This window comes from Pipistrellus hanaki, assembly GCF_964339955.1.
Source record: "Pipistrellus hanaki genome assembly, chromosome: 5".
NCBI classification, from domain to species: domain Eukaryota; kingdom Metazoa; phylum Chordata; class Mammalia; order Chiroptera; family Vespertilionidae; genus Pipistrellus; species Pipistrellus hanaki.
Window position 1 is genome coordinate 11,565,784 of NC_140507.1, and position 19,913 is coordinate 11,585,696.

The following is a 19,913-nucleotide window of genomic DNA, read 5'->3' on the forward strand; positions in this document are numbered from 1 at the left end:
GAAGAAAAAAGGAAAATTGGTCGTTTTTCTCCACCATTGGTATACATTTTGATTTCTGTAAGCCTCAACCCAAGTAATTACAGGATTACAGATAGGAAAACTACCGATTTCAATTCTTTTCCCTGGGCCTGGGGAGTGGAGGGTGAGGGATAGTGGTGGTATGGTATCTTTGGATGGACTATTATGAGCCTTGCAGCCCTCTGAGAACCCTGGGCTGGAGATCCGCACTGTTCATGGTGCTGTCTTACCTGCCTCTGAGGCAGAAACTCCCTCCCTCCATGAAGGCACAGACTCTCTCTTCCTGCCCGCCTTCCAGCCCTGGGGAGCTGCAGGCTTCCTGCCTCCCAGCTCTCCCCATTTCCCTCCCAGTCATCCCCTAAGCTGCCCAGAGTGGAGCCTCTGATCTAGGCAACAAGGATGCCAAGTAGTAAATGTCCAGCCCCCACAGGACTCTGAGGAGTCCTGGGTGCTGTTGAGACTGCGAACCAGCAGAGCCATCCGGTGATCTTGAGCAAGTATAACTTAGCTTCAGCAGGCCATTTTCTAAATCCCTAACGGGGAAACTAAGGTTAATTGTGGGGATTAATTAATGGAGCACGCCTGGCACTTAGTAGGCGCTCAGCCAATGGCAAAGATGGTCGGGAGGAGGAGGAGTTAGAAGTTAAGCGTTGGTGTCCAGAATGTAGGGTAGACCTAAGACGAAAAGGTATTCATTCACCCAGGGGTGGGGGAGGGGGTGGCGGGAGCACCTGCCCGCCTCCCTGCTTCCAGGTACAACCCCGGGTGCCTGGAGGGCCATTCCTCCAGGCTCCTCCGGAAGATCAGGGTGCCTGCCCCGAGCCCGGGGGTTCACCTCGGGGCGTCCATGGCACGTCCCTCCACCCGGGGCTGCGGACAGACTTCTTCCCTCGCCTGCCCCTGAGCGCGCTCCCCGCCCCGCCTCCTCCTCGGGGTCTCCGCAGCCACGCTAGCCCGATCCAGCCCCAGGCGGAAAGGAAGAGGCAGCTTCGGGTGTGCAAGTCCCCCTGGAGCCCTGGGAAGGGAGGGAAGGTGAGCTGCGGTGCAGGGAGCTGGAGATCGCGGTGCCCCGGCGGCCCCAGCTCTTCCCCATTGTGCCTGCCTCCTGGGAACCAGCCTGGCTTGGGGAACCTGAGCACAGACACCCCGGAACCCCGGTGTCCCCGCCGGCCCCCCTCCCTTCCCGGCCCTCCCGGCCTGGGCGCCCGGGGGCGGGAGTGGGCGGCGGCGCTGCCCGGGGGTAGGGAGGGGCGGGCACCAGGGAGGGAGCCCCTAGGGGGCGTGGGGCCCGCGGGCGCCTCCCACTCGGCCACCTGCCCCCCTGGTGCCTTGTCGCTGCCCCAGCCTCCTCGCCCCTCGCCCCCAGGTTAGGGCGTTGCCTCTTTCCATGTCCTAACACCCCCCTCCCCAACCCCCTTCAAATCCCCCCGTCCCTGCTAATAACCCCGCACCGCAGAGTCAGGCTGCGAGCTGGAGAGGCAGCGCTGCCTCCCCTCCTCGCCCTCCCCTCCCCGCCTTCTGCTATAAATAACCCGGACCGGCGGGTCAGCCACGTCACTCCCGGAGGAACCGGGACCCCGAGGGTTTCTTCTGGGGGAATCGGGGGCAGAGGGTGGGGAGCAGGATAAAGAGATCGCTCGTGAGTAGTGAAGAAAAGCCTGCTCCTGGACTCCTAGGGGGACACATAGGCAGCAGCATTTTATTCCTCTCTTTCTCTGGCTTCCTTTTTTTTATTTTATTTTATTGTTCAGTGTCTTTTTTATTCTCTACTCGCCCCCCCCCCTCCTCCCCGCCCTAAATCCAAAGGATTGCTCAACTCTCCTCCCATTGGTTTATTCTCTCCCTCCCCCTTCCACTCCTGCTCCCACCACTCCCCCCCCCCCCTCCCCACCTCCACCGCCTCTCGCCCCAGGCAGGGGATGCTGTTCGCCCAGGAAATAAAGTTCAAACTCCTCTCCCCGCATCTGCTCGCTGAGCCCAGAAGTGGCCTCCCAGGAACCCGCTTTCCCCTCGCACTCCACTCCTGCTCTCCCCTACATGTCTAATCTGGGTTTGCATATTTAAGAGGAGACACACACACACACACACCACACTCACCCTACAGCCCGAGAGGTGCAAAACTGCCTCCTGCAGCCGCCGCCGAAACTTACCTGCCGCTCTAGTTGTTTTTGTCTTAACGGAAGGACAACAAAAGATTTTTTTACTCTGGGTCCCCTTAGGGGCTGACTTTTTATAGTATTCAACTATGTATGTAGTATGCATATGTATGTTTTTCCTTTTTCCCCTTTAATTTATTTTTATTTTGATTTTTTTTCTTAGCAAGAGAAATCCGCTAGGCTGTCCCAGGCAGCGCCGCCGCTGCCCCTTTGATGTTGTGGTCCGCCGTGCGCATGCGCCTCGCAGTGGCATTACTGCACCGGGCAGACTAAGTTGGGTCTCCTCTCTCCAGCGAAGCCCTCGATCCCATCCAAAACTAAAGGGATGTGGAGAGCTCGGAAAAAAGGCTACTTTGGGATCTGGCCCTTCCCCCTGCTAATCGCCGCTGTCTGTGCGCAGAGGTAAGTGTGCCTAAGGCTTCCGTTTTTTTTTCCTTTTCCCACTTTGAAGGGCTCTGCATACCTCCGTGAACCGGGATCGGTGGGGAGGATCCGATAGATGCCGCCGAGGACACGGTGCCTGCTGCCTGCTGCCCACTGATTGTCTGTTTCTTTTTCTTTAGTGTCAATGATCCTAGTAACATGTCCCTGGTTAAAGAGACGGTGGATAGACTCCTGAAAGGCTATGACATCCGCCTGAGACCCGATTTTGGAGGTAATGGGGTTGCCGTGGAAATAAGAAGCAAACCCAGCTGTAGCCTCCTAAGCTAGCTGTCTTTGGAGCTTTGTGCTGGCCGTCTCTTCCCTTTCCCTCATTGTGGTGAATGGAATGTGTCTCGGCATTACCATACGTAGACACTGACCCAAACTTAAACCGCTTGGTTACTAGCCAGCACTCAGATGGTCTTCCGGTGAGAGAGACCCTCCTGGCATGTATTGGTGCTTGCCGCCCTTGGGCGTCACTGTGATAAATCCTTTGCTTCAGGGTCATCGCCTCATTCAGTTACAAAGCTCAAGTTGAGTTAACGGTGTGCCCGGAGAAGCTGGCTTAGTGAAGGCTGCGGTGAGGGTTTTGGAGGACAAGAAGTGCAGACAATTGGTGGAGAAGTGGCATTCACCCCCTGTGCCCGCCTACTTTGAGAGAGTTCTGACCATGGTTTCAAGTGCCTGGTGTCTGGATACTCTCCAGTCCTGCAGGGGCAGTGCAATGGGAGGGCGGGAGGACTTGAGGAGCTTGGAGGGGAAGGGGGGAGAAGGGCCAGAGACCTCTCCCTGCAGCCCGGGAAACCCTGATATGCCTGCTTAATGTTGCTTCCGAGTCTTAGGAAGCTCAGTGAATTAAAACCTGCACACAAAAGCTGTGGGGGTGAATGAGGAGGAGGGTTCCAAGGCAATCTATAAAATTCCCTCCTGCTAGAATGTTCCTGTGCTTTTGTGAGTTGTGTGTGTGCTCCTGCTGAGGCATCTATCTACATGTGTAGACAGAGCTGGAGTCCCGCATCCCTCAGAACACGTGTGTGAACATTTAACAGAGCATTTCCCAGAGGAGCTCCTGCATCCTTTTAGATAAGAAGCAGGACTTGAGGAATTTGAGGGTGAGCTGCGGGGAGGGACTTGGGCAGAGTGTCCCAGGCCCAGGGGCAACTCTTGCTAAGAATGAATGAAGTTCTGAGCAGTCACGTGGCTGGCCCTCTTGGTTTGCAGGTCCCCCCGTGGCCGTGGGAATGAATATTGACATTGCCAGCATCGATATGGTTTCTGAAGTCAATATGGTGAGTACTGAGGTTTATGACCATGTCTCCTCAGACATTCCTTGAAGATAGGGAGGAGAAAGGAGCCAGGGTGTATGTGGCCATGTGTATGCAATCGAGGCAAAGATGGGATTTTGCTTTGTATTTATAGTTTCAGAGCCAGCTCTTTCTGGTTCCTACAGATTTTCCCCCAACTTGGTTCATCTACTTGGGACTTGGCATAAAGCAAGTAAAATGCATCACACATTCACATGCAGAACACAGCCACATTCAGGAGCCCCCCTGCAGAAGCCCCATTTCCTAAGGTCCCAATGGGAACCAGGCTCATGACATACATTTCTGGGTTTGGGGTGGGGTTAGTGGAAGAGGGGAAGATTTTGATTTAACGTGTAAAAGAGAATATTTCCTACAAATTAAACTGTTGCGAAGAGGCTGAATAAATCCCCCATTCACGTCCACTTGTTGCTTTCAGAGATGGCCTCTTTACTACTGAGGGCAAGCCTCCCTCTCCAGCTCCTCTAAGCCTCCCAATCACCAAAATAAACAGAATAAAAATTGGTCACCGGTGTTTTCAAAAGGCAAAGTCAGACCCATGTGTCATCTCCAGTCATTTCTGCAGTGTTATTCACCGTATGTCCTAAGCTTGTACAATTTATTGATAGCAGCACTCTTGTGTGGTGGCCTTGGACCGGGGCAAGTCTTAAAGGAAGAAAGCTGGGTATTCCAGACTAGGAAACACTTGTGGGGGTTAGCCTCACGCAGGCCCGCCCCCTGCTGCCCATGTTGGGGCACTGCAGATACACAACAGGGACAAGTGTCCCAGATATCCCCATTTACTTTGGAGTTTTCTACTCTGTGTTTTGAAGTTTTGGCCTTCAAAAGTTCCTCCAGGAAGGGCACGTGTGAGTGTCAGATTGCAGTCTTACTTTCAATTCTGATAGCACAAAGCACGTTTCTCAGAAGATTGTGTGGTGGCCGGGTTCGGCCTAGAGATGGAATGCACTGTTGAAGAGAGTGTTGCACCTAGGGTTTAATGCAGACACCTCTAAGCTAGCCAGCAGGATTTGAAATTTAGAATATCAAGTAGATCCAAAGTACTCTGTAGTGGCCATGCTTTCCACATTACACTAATTTTCATAGCCCCAGAGTTCAAATAAAGAGGAAGCTCTAATAGCCACCCTCATTCCCCTGCACACTGTCCAAAGATAGGTGATAATCCTGAGGTATTAAAAGATTCTGAAGCATCTTATGACTGCTGGAAGGAATAGTCACCTCCAGCGTGTCCCCAAGGATGTATACACACACTGAAAAATTATAAAGGCAGTGTTTATGAAAATGCATTTCCTTTTCAAAACTGACACATTCTGTATTTCAGAAATGTCTTAAGGACATGCCTCTTCTTATTTTGTAATTATTTGGCAAGCTTTGACCCTGTAGGACATAAACACAGACTAAAGGCAATCTTGAATGATTCAGAAACTCAGATTTCCCACACATTTTGTAAGTTTCATCGGTAGAGAATGCTTGTTTCTTAGGACTTTAGAGGCATTTCATCAATGTGTATATTTTGAGATTTACCATAAAAAATTAAAAATGTCCTAATGTTGATACTTCCTTAATCCCACATTCTTGAATCTAAATGGTGTTGCTAAAACAAAGTAATATAGAAAATAAGTGTGGTTCATAGTGACTGAATTAGAGTCCCCTCTTTCGCTTTTTGATTTATTTATGCTCTTTTATCCTCCCAAATTTTACTTTACCACCTTCCCCTTTACAGGGTCTCAAGCACAGGAATTTATAGAAAAAATAAGAAATATTTAAAATCCAGAGACAGTGGTGGCATAAATAGATATTGCTACAATAGATTAACTATTTAGATATATTATATCCCAAATTGTTTGGTACAGGGTTTTCATTTTCTTTTTCTCATGTTAAGTTTTATTCATTTTTTTTTTTTTTTACTTGTATGCAGCATTTTTTAGAGGTTTCTGAATTGGACACAATGTCAAGATCTGCTAGTCAAAATATATACCCAGCTAAGGCGAGGTGTCATCTCTGAAAGTTATTTACTGTTGCTGGAAAATCATGGGATGCTGGAAGTGTAAAGACAAATGTCAGGTTGTAAATAGGACAGTGGCGCAGCATTAATGACTAGAACCCAGTGTTAAAACCCTGCCAGACCCTTTCCTAGCCCAGTGCTTGCTTGCACGTGGACTTGTCCAGACACATCCTGACTTGTCAAATAAACTTCTTTCAGCTGGCAATCGGAGTGACCATTACTCCTTCAGAGAAACGTTTTGTGATGTGCGCTAGTTCATGTAAACAGGGCTATTTGATTCGAAGCAGCAGATGGGAAAGTCCACTGCTGGTGTCTGAATAAAATAAGATGTGAGTGGCATTTTGCCTCCTGTGTACAGTCTATAAGGATTAGGATTTTTTTTTTTAATTAGATTCAGTTCTGGAAGAACAGTTGATTGATTAAATGAAACCTCCAGATTGATCAACACCCATGTGTCTGCCTTATCATCCTTTGTGGCCTGCAACCTCTGGTGATTGTAACTTGCTTTTATTTTAGCAAATCTCCCTTGGAAGAGTGGTAGGCACGAGAGTCCATTTACATGGCTATTGACTCATTTGTACCAAAAGAAAAAGGCCTGTGTCCTTGTGGTGATCCTGGCAGATGACAATGCTAGGAACACCCTGACCTCAGCCAAGAGTCTCGGATGCCAGCTCTGCTTCTGCCGTCCATCACCCCGAGAGTGACTCACCTGTTAAAGGGGACTAGCAGTCCCATTCTACCTCTCTTGGGTGACAACAGAACTAATGAAATGATGTATGTGGAAAGCACTGGTTTTCTGTGAGGGGAGCCTGTATAGAAGACTTAACACCCAGCTGTCACTCAAGAGACCCAGTGTCCACTTCAGCTGCTCCCCTACGTGAGGTTGGGTCAGGAATGTACATCACTGTGTTTCTGTTTCCTCATGATTGAAATGACAGAGGACATAGTAACTTGATTTCCAACTCAAAGTAACACGTGACTCTGGTCTGGTTTATGATAATAGCTATGTTGGGTTGGGCCAAAGAAGTTCCAGGAAAATCAGCACAGGCTTAAGGAAAATGCAGAAAACCTAAATGACATGCAGTCCTGAGTTCTTACTCAGGAGGGTGACAATGGCCTCTTCCACAGCCACGTGACTCAGGTTGGTTCAATGGAACATCTTTGGAGGAACGTGGCATCAATTAGAATGTTCCTGAGCAGAGTGTTTGGCTTTCGAGTGACATATTTTTAGATGTCTTGGTTACACTGGCAAGAATCTTTTTGTTAAGATTCTTGATGAAAAGTGCATTTTTAAGATCCAAAATTGGCTCTGAGGATTAGGGACCGAAATAGCTTTCTCTTCATTTAAAGCAGATCCTGCTCCGTCTTGAAACAACACAGTTGCCATCCAGAGAATGAAGCAATATTTCACTTTTGAGGAAGGAGTTCTAGTAAACACAAACACAAATTACCTTCGGAGGGGATGGCAAGTGGAGAAAAGCACTGACTTCGAGACACAACAAAACAAAAAAATCCCAGATGTTTTCTTTGCCAGCTGTGAAATTTAACATTCACTGCAGCACAAATACTTATTCAGTGGCTACTGTGATTCCGCCACGTGTTTGGCTAAGGAGCAGAGCAGTGAGCAAGGTCAACTTGTCCCCTCCCCTCATGAAACTTAATATATAGGTGTTCACGACTGATAACCCTGCAGGCTGCTACCATACCTATACTCACTGTGAGTCTTATTTTCTCCCTAGAACTTTCTCTGAGCATCCAGTGAGTACCTCATGGTCCGTGTCTCCCATGGGTTTCTTTGTGACTTGTTGACTCCTACAGCATTCATTTGTTGTTGGATAGCTCAAGTTGCTTTATATTTACATGTTTATTCTATCCTAATTCATATTTATAAAACACACACAGACAAGGTTTTTCTCTCTCTCCCTGTGGTTTTGACGATATAATGGTTGGTTGGATGTTTGACTCCTGGTGAATGCCACAAATATTGGGTGAAGTATTTGTTTTTGAGGCAATGATTTGTTATTATTCATTGGATATTAGACCATATATGTGGATATAACCAAACATAGAATCATAGTTCTAAATGTCAAGGCATTTTGCTGTTTCAATCAACAAATGTAGAAAGAATCACAATGTAGGATCATTGGTGCTTTGAAAGATGGAATATTAAGAATATGGAATACTGAGGTATTACTCAGAAATTAGGTAAGCGAAGACAGGAGTTACAGGTCACTGAATAGATGTTCCATGCATAAAGGTGGCATATAGGAGAATAAGACACAGGAAAAATATGGGTTTTCATGTAACTTAAAATGGCTGAAGTTGGGAGTAGCTGTGAGGAGGTGATAATGTTGGTATTGAAATCAAAGGTGGTGATCAGATTATGAATACCTTTTCTGTGGCTTGCTGAGGAATTTAATTTTTATTCCCAAGGCTATAGGGACCCAGGAAAGGAGGCCCATAGGAGGATCACAGGAACAGATTTACACTTCAGGGTGGATTGAAGTGGAATAAGACCTAAGGCTGGTAGATGAGATGGAAACCCAATGCAAAAAATCCAGGAAGGATTGATGAATAAACAGGGATGCAAAGGAGATATAAAATCATGGCATTTACAAGGTAGAAGTAACAGGACTTGGTGAATCCCAGGTTTCTCGTGGTGTCATTTATTGAACAGGAAGAGGAACGGAATTGAGAAGGTAGGGGTGGACAGTCTGGAAAATGTTGACTTTTCTACACACATGGAATCTCTGAGTAGAGACAGCCAGTAGGTGATTGGAAAATACAGGTCAAGAGCTAAGTAAGGAGTCTTGACTAGAGAGATGAACTTGGACATGTCAACATGTAAGTGGCACCACTATTAGCTGTGTGATTGGATGCAATTAAAAAAGGGAACATGAGAGACAACTGAAAATGGAGTTCTGGTGAGCACTGTGTTCACGTGGTGGAACCTGAAAAAGCCCCCTGTGGTGCTTACTAAGCAGCTGAGCAGCAATTAGAGAGTTAGTTAGGAGAACCTGCAGATAATGTCTTCAAAGCTGAGGCACAGGAGAGTTCACAAAAGGAAGGAACGGTCAGCAGTGTCTTATTGAGCAAACACACAGAAGAAACACAACTTCCACAGCTGAAAGCCCTTTTACATTGGGCCCAAAACAAAAAGGAGCAGGGCCTGGGACAGGAAGTCTAAACCGGCAGCAGCAGCGTTAAGAGAATAAGGCGACGAGTCCGCTGTCCTGGAGTTGAGGAGCGCTCTTCGTCCATTAGTTGTGTTTTGGAGAAGAAAGTTGTTTTGAAGGAATTTACACAAGTGAGGTGTAAGGGGTTGGGATCAGGAGCATAGTCCATAAGGAAGAAATAGTTTCCACTTTCGGTTGCTTACAGGCAACAGAACTGGAAGTTCATGCCCATGCAGGAACTGTGGCCCTATCTGTGGTTGGCTAGTGGCCACTTGAATGTTGACTCATCGATCCAGCATTCATTCAGGATTGGGGGCAGGCTTGTCAGCTGGTCCCTCAGTTTTTAACTGTCTGACTGTAATTTAATTTAGACCATCTCAGACTTGTTTTTCTTGTCAGTCAGATGCCACAGTGATTAAATGAAGTAAGTTCTGAGACTTGTCTCTCAGAAATGGTAGCAGGAGCTCACTGGTAAATGAAGGGAGGTGAGTTTTAGTGGTTGAAACTACACTTCTGAAACATTTGGGTCTAAATTGAAGTGGGGAGAGGGCACTTGCGGAAAGGACTCATGTAATTTGGTAGAGGAGTATGATAGTAGGGCAGAGATTGCAAATACAAAGCAGGAGTTGGGGTGGGGTGATAGCCAGCAATGGAAAGGATTGCTTGATTGAAGAGCTCTGTATTCTCTGTGCCACGGGAGACCCTTTCTGTTGAGGTTAGAGGAGGGCTGCCATGGAGATGGGTGAGGTTACTCAGGACATACGCAGAAGGTTATCTGAGAATCATGAAGCGTACTGAAGGTGGATGTGAACACTCCCTGACAACAGGCAAGGCTGTAAATTATGCTTAGAAGCCTCCTACCCAATATTAGCAAGCTATTAATGTTATCGCCTTCTTTTCCTGCTTTTCCTTCCCTTCTCTGCTCCTTCTTCCCCCCTGGTACAGTGCTCAACCTTTTTTTTTTTTGCCATCATTGTAATACTAATATAATAAAATAATTAAAATGGTATTGCTTCTTGAGTCATAACTTATGCAGGCATCCTGTTGATATGCATTATCTCATCTAATCCTCCAGTTTAAAAAAAAAAAAAAAAAAAAAAAAGTGAGATGGTAACTAAGAACCTATTTACAAAAGAGGAACTTGAAGCCCACAGAGGTTAAGTGACTTATTTAAGGTCACACAGTTTTGTCATAGTAGCTTGTTTTTTGTCTTGTTTTGTTTTCTGGATCAGACAAATTAAGCTTAAGATGTTACTATTACTCCTTACCTTCTTCCCCTTGGGGGAAAAAAAAAATCTAATATCATTAAAATAACTTTTTCAGGTAGATACTTTATTCAGTGTCTATTACATAAGATGTGGACCCCCTGTTCTTGAGAAACTTACATTTTATATTTCATATGTGGAGCATAATCTAAACCAAGCAATAAAGAATGATTTATTTAAGATATTGTAGAGTCAAGGATATTGCTTATATCAATTCTTTCATTATGAGTGGGTGCTGATTAACTTTTTTAATAATTATGTTTTGCTTCAGCAGAGTCTGTCAGATGACCATTAAGGCCAATAATTGGCACTTAGTGTTGGATGGTATATGTTTGGGAACTGCCAACTATCTCAGCAGATTTAGGCTGTGGGTGGGCACTGTGCAGAAGACCGCGCCCTTTCCCCTTTTTTTCTTTATCAAAAACTCATTTTCAATTAAACTTTTTTTGCATTGAGAATACATTTTTGTGATTTTTGAAGAATTGTTCCTGCAGATAACTCTCTTAAAGGTCATTGTGTTTTTTTCTTCTCTTCCCAGAAGAAAAAAACATTTCTTTCTGTCCTCCATCCCACTTAATATATACGTATGAGACTCCTTATAAAGGTTATGCAATATCTCTAGAAGATGTACACATCTATTTGAAAACAACAATGCCACTTGATTTTGGTAGTTTATAAGTCGATTTCTCTTGGTTAACTCTTAGGGCACATTTTTTACTTTTGCTTTGTAGGTACCCCGAACAATGCTCTTGCTCGAATGTGGCATGAAGTAGAGATCTGACAATGGATTTATTTACCCTGCAGGAGAAGGCAGGGGAGAGCAGAATTTCAAGTGTTATATTTTAGAAGTACAGCATGCATGCTTTAGTATGCTCTCCCATGCCTATCCATGATTAAATGGTCTTGAGAATTTCTATAAGAATGTAAATCATAGAACGTGATTTTTTTAACTTGGGGTGGGAGGGGCTTAATCTTAGGGGTGAGCATTAAGTAGTTTTGTGATCCTTCTATGACAGGGTTTCTTAACCTGGTACAATGGGCATTCGGGAATAGATTATTCTCTGTTGTGGGGCCTGTCTTGTTTATTATAAGATATTTAACAGCATATCTGGCCTCTACTAAGATGCCAGAGATATCTAATAGTTGTGAAAACCAAAATTGTCTCCAGAAATTGCCAAATGTGCCCAGAGTGGGGTGGTTATTGTCCCCAATTGAGAACCACTGGTATAAAGAATGATCTTGTCCTTTTTGTCTCCAAACAACCAGAAAAAGGGATTTTTCTCATTGAGTAATAAGTCTTGTGCTTAATTGCCATGTCCATTTGTGTTTGGAAATACACAGTGATAAACACCAACCAACATCAAAGGCAAAAATGGTCCACATTCAACCACTTCATTGAAATTGTGTTTTAATTTGCCTATGTTACCTTCTGGTTCTTGTCTATTTTCACATTTAAGTTATTATTTTATTTTGCAGAGAAAATTTTACAGTCTACATTTTCACTTAGCAGCCTATGAATATTTTCAGTTTTATGCTTTCTTTCAAAAGATATAAACCTACACACCAATGAAAACTGGTGTATATGTGTATTTTTTGTGCCTTTTCCATGAGTTTACAAACATCTGAGTACATTGGTATTTTCTCTTTTACTCCTTGTGTATTGTTTTCAAAAAGGATTTTAAAAATACATTTAATAGATTATTAGTCATGTCTAGATACAGATTATTTGGAAATCAACATATTTACTTTTACTTCTGCACCATTAACTACAATATACAAATCATATACAGAGTAGAGAGCTGTATTTAAGAAGCATGTAAATGGAATTTAAAAAAAATTACATATCAATTTAAAAGAGCTGTATTTAAGAAGCCTGTAAATGGAATTTAAAAAAATTTTATGTATCAATTTAACATTCACACAGCTACTTTTGGCTCTGTTTGTATCCTGATATTACCAGCTTTTCTGAAATCACAATTTACATTTTTGGATGCCATAAAAATACTTTGAAATAAGAAAGTAGATGGTTTTGAGTTTTAAAAGATACAAACATCAGGTCTGTATACTGCTTCCTGTTGGGCATTTTATTTTAAAATATATTTTATTAAACAAGGATAAATGGGGTTAAATTATCCTTCTTATTTATATGGGAAAATATGGGGGTGTCTTTAGCCCATTGGCTCTTGACGATGCTCATTTGGTTGACATTCTATTATATCTGCATTTTTACTGCCAAGTATCCTTGCCTTGCTCTATAACTTTGCACCTACTGCCATACCCCCCAAGAGGTGTTAACTTAAAGGAATTGTTTGGATCATTGAAGATGAAGTAATTTCTCTCCTAACACAGTGCCAACAATTAAATTAGTGAGGCTTGGGAGGTTAATCTATGTGTACCTTAGAAAAGTGACACATGAATAAGCCATGAAGAAAGATTTGAGATTTTGAGGTGGATGAATACAAAGGCATGGTCAGTGTCTGTATGCATCCCAGCGCCTGCAGCAATGCCTGACAATTACATGTTCAACAAATGTGGGTTGTGTGGGTTTGTTGGAGAAGTCCTTGAAGGACTGCAATATATCAGGCTAACAGCAAGTATTTACCAAGTGCTTACGTCAACAGCATGTGCCAATGGGGCTGTATTGTGGAAGGACAGGAAATGGTTCTTGCATGGGGACTAAGGCTCTCTCTGAAGTCAAGAAGGATTCATCTTCATTGGCTATAGAGGCGGGCGAGGGTTGATGGAGAGAAGAGTATTTCAGGTGGTGGGAGAGGGGTGTTATTCCTCAGGTAGATGAATCGAAATAAGATTGAGAACAAAGTTTTCACAGTGATTCTCAGACTTTGCTGTGCAATGGAATCATCTGAGTCTGGCGTGGGGGGGGGGGGGGAGGGGCCAGAAGGGGAGGCAGGAATCTGCATGTTCAAAACCCCTGACACTGGCTTAGAATTTTGCATTTCTGTGAAAATGATAATGGAAAATTAAAGGCTCTTTTATTCTGCTAATGGACATGTTGAGTAGTAGGGCTGCTAATTTAGATAAGTCTAAGGTGATTGCTGTTTTCTATCCATATTGTCCCATTTGTTCTGACCTTGCAACTTCTAACGCACCAACAGAGAAAAAACAATGCTTTCAAGTGTGCTGTTCCCCCCCTTCTGGGAGGGAGCATATGTTTTAACATAACTCTCAAATTTTCCTGCCTCTCTGGACTGCAAGTTAACTGGGTTGTCCAAGGACTGTCTAAACAGACAACAGGCTTTTAAACAAATATACAAAGATCATATTTTTAAAACTGTCAATTTTTTGTGAGGTTGTGGACATTTCACTGACTACAGATTTTATAAGAAATATTTTTTAACCATAATCTTAGGTGAAATTGTCTGTAGGCCATTTTAAAGAATATCGTAACATAAGAAGCAGAGATGTGAAAGATTTTTAAGTGTGAGTCATTGCCAGTTAGTAGGTTGTAAAATCTAATCACCATTCTGTGTCCTTACTGTTATTGAAGCCACTATGATCAAAAAAAGAAACTTAATTACTTTTTCTGTTAGTTTCCCTTGACCTACATACAGACAAAGAAACGTCAAAACTTATTTTGTAAATACGTACCGCTGTGTCTTTGGCCAAATAAGTATTTGAGTTAATAGACTGAAGATCTCTTATAGTGTTTTCTGATTGACCAGTTGCATAAATTACTCCTTTTTCAAGCTTGGCTTCTCCAGCCCTCGATTTCTGCTCTGCTGGGGCTGATCTGCAGGGCTGTGTCAATTTGCATCTGGTTTATGTGTTGGAAGAACGCTCATAGGTGTTTACTGCAATCACATGAATGTGCCTGTGTGGCAAATCAACGTGTGTGTGTGTGTGTGTGTGTGTGTGTGTGTGTGTGTGTGTGTGTTTTAATAGGAGTCAAGAGAGCATGACGCCCTTATTATTTTAAAAGTCATAATCTTAGGTACTTGCCAAATTGACAGGTGAAAGACCTGCAAAATTATAGACCCCAAGAAAAACAGAGTTTTTTCTTATTTCTTTCAGATTTTTTTGAATGTTTTATTTTAGACTTTATTTTGGGATACCTTATGTTATTATAGGGTTTTGGAGGCCAAATTCTGTTCTGTAAGAAATTTGAATAAAACAGTTTTGCCAATGCCCCCCCCCCTTTTTTTTAACACCATGAATAAATATCTTCTAGCAATTAGACCACATGGGGGGAAATGTGTTGTAACAGAATTTTCTTTACTTAGGATGATTTAGACAAGGACAAATGTTCTAAATGTGTCTGGTGCTAAAATTCCCAGATTTGGGGGAAAACAAACAAACAAAAAACCCTCTTACTTATTTATGCTGTCATTTTAAAAAATAGCCACCTTCTGGGAGCTCTGGGTTTCCAGTTTTATTGTTGTTTGAATGCTTAGTGCAGTCATAGAAGGAATAAACTGGACTAGTAAATCAGACACTCCATATACTGTTGGGCTTTAAAGAGAGAGAGAGGAGGATGGAGAGAGACATATGTGGTTTCTATCCTTGAGGAGTTTGTAAGATTCTTCCAATAGGTGAAAAATAGCTGAAGACCCTTTTCATGTGGTTAGCAAAGATCTGCTTAGTATAAATGAGTATTTTATAAAATATGCCACAAGGATTGGCCATGTAAGAAAGTGAATATATTCAGGGACTGTCCTTTTGAATTGAAATGACAGGGAATCAACAGTATGAAAGTACATGTAGATTATCTCTGTTCTTCTAAGCGTTGGTAGTTTATAAACAAACAATTTGAATAACCAGGGTCAATTAAAAACAGGATTTGAAAAAGTCCATTATACCTTTGACATAAAACTGAGTTATATTTTATTATAATTGTCAATGTTACTAAAAATTACTACCATTTTTTAAGAAGCTTCTGTAAAATGACATGTAATTTTTCAGTGATTTCACAGTAAATCTCAAAAACTGTGTAATAAGAAGTATTATCACCTTTTATAGGTGAGTAATCGAGATGGAAGATTTCTATGAGTTAAAAACCTATTAGAACCAAGAAAACACAGTCCTCATTACTTCACTGCTAGAAAGTGATGGAATTGGAGTTTGAGTTCAATTTGTCCACTATAGAATTCATTTTGTGTGTGTTTTTCTCAATTTAAATTGAAAGCGTTGAATGGACCTGCCTCAATTATAATCTCCCAAGGTGATTGTTAATATTGATCCAGCTTTTCATATGACTTTGGGAAACCTACAAAAATCAAACAAGTAGAACCTAGAGATTAATATCTATAATATGCAAAAGTAGTATACAGATCAATTAAAATAGTAGTTATCACTGTTTCTTTCTTTATTTTATTAAATTATTATCTGTGTACATATTTTATCACTGTTTCTTTATCATTAGGGTTTATGGGTATGTTGATGATTATGATGTGTTTTTTTCTTGGTTGTTATAAATCATCTTTCATCACTGATAAATGAACTCAATTTTTGCTCAAAAGAACAAAAATCTGCTCTGAAAATAAGTATATGGTGATCCTGAGAATTAATTACAAAATTCATTTTTTATTAAATTTTATGAGAGACTTTTAGAACCAAGAAAATGTCAGCCCTACATATCTTATTATTTTAATGAGGTGGTATCTAGCTCAGAATACTCAGTAAAATGATGATTGGCATTTGTGTGAAATTATAATTGTGATGTATTTCAGGGTCAATCTGAGAGATTTTAGTTGAATGCATTTGTGTTCCTGAAGGTTGGAAAAAATATGTGGCTTAAACAAAATATTTCTAAACTCTTTTTTTTTACTTTATCAAATAAACAACCGGTTTGGTAAAAATTAAGGATAAAATTAGGCCAAATGCAGCCTAATTTTATTTATATATATAAAATTTTAAAATACTATGTTCTATATTTCTTTTTTAAAGCTAGCTATTCTTGTCCTAAAATAGACTGTGCATTTTAAGAGATCATTTCTATAATTAATGTGAAATGGTCAATAAGGCCAATATTTATTTCAAAAGCAGGAACTAGGAAGTTCAGGGGTTTCCCTCAGTTTGTCACTGATGATAAAACCTTGTACAAATTTCTTAGATTCTGCTCCACAGTTTCTATACTGGGAATTAAGTGAAAGATATAGCTGTTACGTTTGCTTTTTAAAGCAGCTAATTTTGCCTGTCTTATACTTTTCTCAAACTTCTGTGATTTTTAATTCTGAATAGTTATTAACTATTTCTGCCCCTTATAGGAAAATCAGTAATATAATAAACTTAATGAAAAGTGAAGATCTTTATTAATGCCATTACTCAGAAATGGATACTGTAAGCAAAATGACCACCAAACCTCCAAACTTTTAGGGAATTCACATGAAGGCACACAAAATAGAATTACTGCATTTTATAATATGATTTCCGCACTTAACATGTTGTGAACATCTTTGGATGCACCTAAAATTTTTCTACAACATAATATCCAGTGGTTGCTTAGAGTTTCATTATATGACTGCACCATATCAACTCTGTTGAAGAACATTATCATTATTCATAGTTTTTTACTCTTGTGAGCTAACCTACATTAAAGAGTCCCATGTGCTCCTTTGATGCAGTTGTAAAATCATTTTCCCCTGGTAAATTCTTAGAAGTGAGTTTACTGGAACCCAGAGTATGTACATTTTAGATATTGAAACATGTTAACAAAACTATGCTTCCTTTATAAACAGTGCTAGTGTGTATTCACACCACCGGTGTCTGAGAGTTTCATTGCACACACATTGGGTGTCTTTCTTAGTATGTTCATTCTTTCTACCTTTGCTAATCTGTTGGTAAAATTGGTAATTTTCTTGATTAATTAAAAATTTTATATCTAAGTAACTATTTCAGATACTGTTTTGTGTTTTATAGTCCATGGTGTTTCTTCTCTGTATTTGCCTTTTCATGTCCTTAGTTTCTTTCCTGTAGACTCATTTTTTTCTTAACAATTTATTGTAGCATCTTATACATGAAGACAATAAACATTTTGTTATATACTGCAAAAAAAGTTTCTTGTGTAGTAACTTTGTGAGAACTATCTTTTAGTGTCCAGAAGATTTATGTTTGTCTGTACTAAAATATGTTAGGATTTTTTACCTTGGTTTTCAGACTTTAAAAAGTCTTCTCCACCCCAAGATTTTTAAAACATATTCAAATGATCTTTCAGTAGTCTATGTAATTTTTCACATAAATGCTGAATCCATTTGGGATTAAGTTCTAAAGCAGTACTAAACATAGACAGGAGAAATAGAGACAGATAGAAAGATGTCATAGTAACATTTAATGAAATACTCTCTTTTCCCTCATGATTTGAAATGTTGTCTGTCACATAGGAAATCTTATGTCCTTAAGTCTTTGTATGCTGTAATTTGCTGCATGAACATTTTTTCATATTTTTGTGCTAGCCCCATGTTTTTCTAATTGTTTTAGCTTTAAAAATAGCAACACAAATCTCCCCTCATTATGTTTCTACTTAATCATACTTAACTATTATGAAATAATTATGTTTTTAAATAATAATTAAATTTTGGCAAGTTAACACTACTAGTATTTTGTTAATCCTTTAAAATTTATTAAGGAATTAAAAAGGAAATTTACTTCTCAAAAATATTGGTTTTTCCTACTAAAGAAGATAATCATTTTGTCCATTTATGCATATTCTTTTATGTCTTTCAGTAAAAATTTACCATTTTCTCTACGTAAGCCTTGCATATGTCTTGTTAAATTTATTCCTATAGGCCTTACATAATTCTAGTTAAATTTATTCTCCAGGACTTTGCAGTTTTTATGTTTCTTGTAAATGAGATTTTTATATTCAATTATTATTATTTTCAATTCTTTCCAAAAGAATAAATGCCATATATCCATATAAAAAGGGGTATCTTTTAACTTAAAACTCAGGATTCCATTTCCATTTCAATTTATGCATGAGTGTGCCTTGGATATCACTAACATATTTGAAATATATATGTGGAAACATCATGCATCTTTTTGCGGCTTATTATTATCCTAACCCATTTAAACATTTTAGATGATTGTTTTATTTCAGTTTCAGTCTTCTACTATATAGGATTCATTTACTTGGGCCTATAGAGCCAGCACAAATTACCACTGAGGGCACAGCCTTAAAGATTCCTTCTATTTTTTTAAAACCTAGATTTAAAGCAATAGTCTTTGATTTCTATATCCTATTTTTACATTGCACATTATAAACATTATGAAAATAAGAAAACTATTTTGGATATATTACGTCAAATCATCATCATGTGCTCCATATACACTCTGCCATCCATTATTTGAGGTATCAATGGTTTCAGCACAGCCTGACTGGCCTGGTTCACTGGTTGAGCATAGACCCATGAATCCGGGTCATGGTTAAATCCTTGGTCAGGGCATATGCCCGGGTTGGGGGCTCAATCCCCAATATGGGGTGTGCAGTAGGCAGTCGATCAGTGATTCTCTGTCATCATTGACATTTCTATCTTTCTTTTCCTCTCCCTTCCTTTCTGAAATCAATAAAAATATATTTAAAAAATAGTTTCAGTACAAATAGTTGAAGAAGGCTATTTCATATTGATAAATTTACAACCAGAGGATGAATCAGTAACTGTGTGTGACTGTTACTGCAAATACCCATTTCAGAGTGAAGTCTTGCCTGGATTCAACACTAACTCTGATCATAAGTTTTGCCCAGAGTCTTGATCGCCAAAAGATCTAGAACTATAAAGCTCTCCCATTATGGTGATCTGAATTCAGAATTGGTTTGGCTGTTTCAAATACATGGACTTGTCATTTTGATCCCATCAGGTAGGAATGGCTTAGTTATGCATGAAGTTGAGATTTCTAGAAAAATATCTCAATATATGTTACTAAAGTTCAAAGAAAATACGCTATATACATTTTTGGGGACTTAGTGGCTCCTTAGTTGAATTGTAACTTCTGTATTGGTTAAGTCAGGTGTGCCTTTGAGAGAAAAGTCAAAAGCTCAAACATTGTAAGAAAAAAGAAAAAAGAATTTCTATAAACTAGCTCAGCATTGTCAATAGCATATAGTATTTGGCTGTCATATAGTATATGTGACCTGATAACAGATGGACACTTTTGAGAAGTATTTGGTCATCACAGGCATACACACACACACACACACACACACACACACACACACACACTACAAAATTGAAAATAAAATAGTTATTCCTTCCTATTTAAGTAGGAACTAGCACCCTCCAGTTGAATTATTTAGTACTGATAAACTAAAATGAGATGCATAGCACACTGGTATCTCACATGAAATAGCAATGCCACATACATCATACATTTAAAAAGACTGTATGTACATCCTGAAGAGGAAAAGGTGCTTCCTGTAATACAGCATCCGCAAACCGTAACAAGGCTGAGATGCCATGCTATTTTAAATAGATTTACTGAACATATATTTTTACATGCAAAATGAAGTCTCTATACTGGGTGACTTTTATATTGAAGTATAGATACGCTATACTGCAATGAATTTAGACTTCTGATGGATGTATCAAGAGAGGTCT

At 40.6% G+C, this 19,913-nt stretch overlaps 1 protein-coding gene across 3 annotated transcripts in view; it reads left to right on the top strand.

Moving 5' to 3' along the window:
• The first annotated feature begins 1,568 nt into the window (after positions 1-1,568).
• The window catches only part of GABRB2 (gamma-aminobutyric acid type A receptor subunit beta2), a 187,934-nt gene continuing 169,589 nt past the window's right edge, over positions 1,569-19,913 (top strand). Inside the window, exons 1-4 of one of the 3 annotated variants that reach the window (XM_084884115.1) lie at positions 1,569-1,657; positions 2,338-2,576; positions 2,738-2,829; positions 3,819-3,886. In XM_084884115.1, the coding sequence (XP_084740241.1) occupies positions 2,500-2,576; positions 2,738-2,829; positions 3,819-3,886 (237 nt within the window). In that variant the 5' untranslated portion in view covers positions 1,569-1,657; positions 2,338-2,499. Of the gene's footprint in view, positions 1,658-2,003; positions 2,577-2,737; positions 2,830-3,818; positions 3,887-19,913 lie in introns of those variants that run through there. The other 2 variants (XM_084884114.1, XM_084884116.1) reach the window with 2 other exon arrangements.